This window comes from Bison bison, unplaced genomic scaffold, assembly GCF_000754665.1.
Source record: "Bison bison bison isolate TAMUID 2011002044 unplaced genomic scaffold, Bison_UMD1.0 scf7180017862063, whole genome shotgun sequence".
In the NCBI taxonomy this organism is placed as follows: domain Eukaryota; kingdom Metazoa; phylum Chordata; class Mammalia; order Artiodactyla; family Bovidae; genus Bison; species Bison bison.
The window spans coordinates 39,877-40,854 of NW_011492635.1; the positions used below are offsets into that span (position 1 = coordinate 39,877).

At 41.9% G+C, this 978-nt stretch overlaps 1 protein-coding gene across 1 annotated transcript in view; it reads left to right on the forward strand.

Moving 5' to 3' along the window:
- Positions 1-972, forward strand: part of LOC104983215 (non-POU domain-containing octamer-binding protein-like) — a 9,051-nt gene extending 8,079 nt beyond the window's left edge. Inside the window, 3 exon segments of the mRNA XM_010832666.1 lie at positions 6-26; positions 721-799; positions 802-972. Coding sequence (XP_010830968.1) covers positions 6-26; positions 721-799; positions 802-854 — 153 coding nt within the window. The 3' untranslated portion in view covers positions 855-972.
- The last annotated feature ends 6 nt before the right edge of the window (positions 973-978 follow it).

Genomic DNA, 978 nt, shown 5'->3' on the forward strand with positions numbered 1-978 from the left:
TGATGCCAGATGGAACCTTGGGATTGGTAAACTGCAGAGCTTTATAGTAGCTAAATGGTGATAGGAGGAAGGACTTTTGCCTTCATGGTCCTTGGGCCTGCTGCAATTTTGCTACAGATTAAATAGTTTTTAGGATCACTGTTATCTATAAAATGTTAACCTCAAGCTCTTTGAGTCTTGTGCAAACCCAATCTTAAATTATATTTTATCCTCTGACTGGCTAGTCTTGATTGACATTTTTTTGCTACCCTGGGTAAATAGGTTCCTTTTTGGAGGGAAGGCAACAAAGGTTAGGCATTATCATATGAAATACATGTGAGTCCAAAAGATTTATGGCTCATGCAATCCTGAGGTGGTTTAGTTGTAGTGTCAAAATGTTTACTTTGAATAGGGTTAAATTTGCTGAAGAGTGATGGCCTGCCCTTGTCCATATACCTAGTTCAGGAAAAAGGACTTGGCTAACATTTATCTAGCCCAGGAATTTAGTATATAATGTTACTTAGCCTGTAGGAATCAGGATAAAAAGTTAAAGATGGTTGGGTGGAACTGTCAGCAACTTCCTTTTTAGGGTTATCCACTATAGTTCTAAACAGGCTTAGTCTCCCCTACCATCAGGAACCTTGAATGTGGTGTGGAAATGGCCTCCAGGGGAGGGACTATGGATGGGTGGGAAGCTAGGGCACAGGTTCTATTATAACGTCATTCTCTTTTCTCTTTAAGACCCCACCAACAACTGAACGCTTTGGCCAAGCTGCTACAATGGAAGGAATTGGGGCAATTGGTGGAACCCCTCCTGCATTCACCGTGCAGCTCCTGGAGCTGAATTTGCTCCAAACAAACGTCGCCGATACTAATAAAATTGCAGTGTCTAGTTTCCCAAAACCCTTAAAAGAAGGACCCTTTTTGGACTTAGCCGAATTCTACTCTGGAAAAGTGTTAGGGATTCCTCCCAATAGTTTAGGTCTTCCCTGCCTGTAG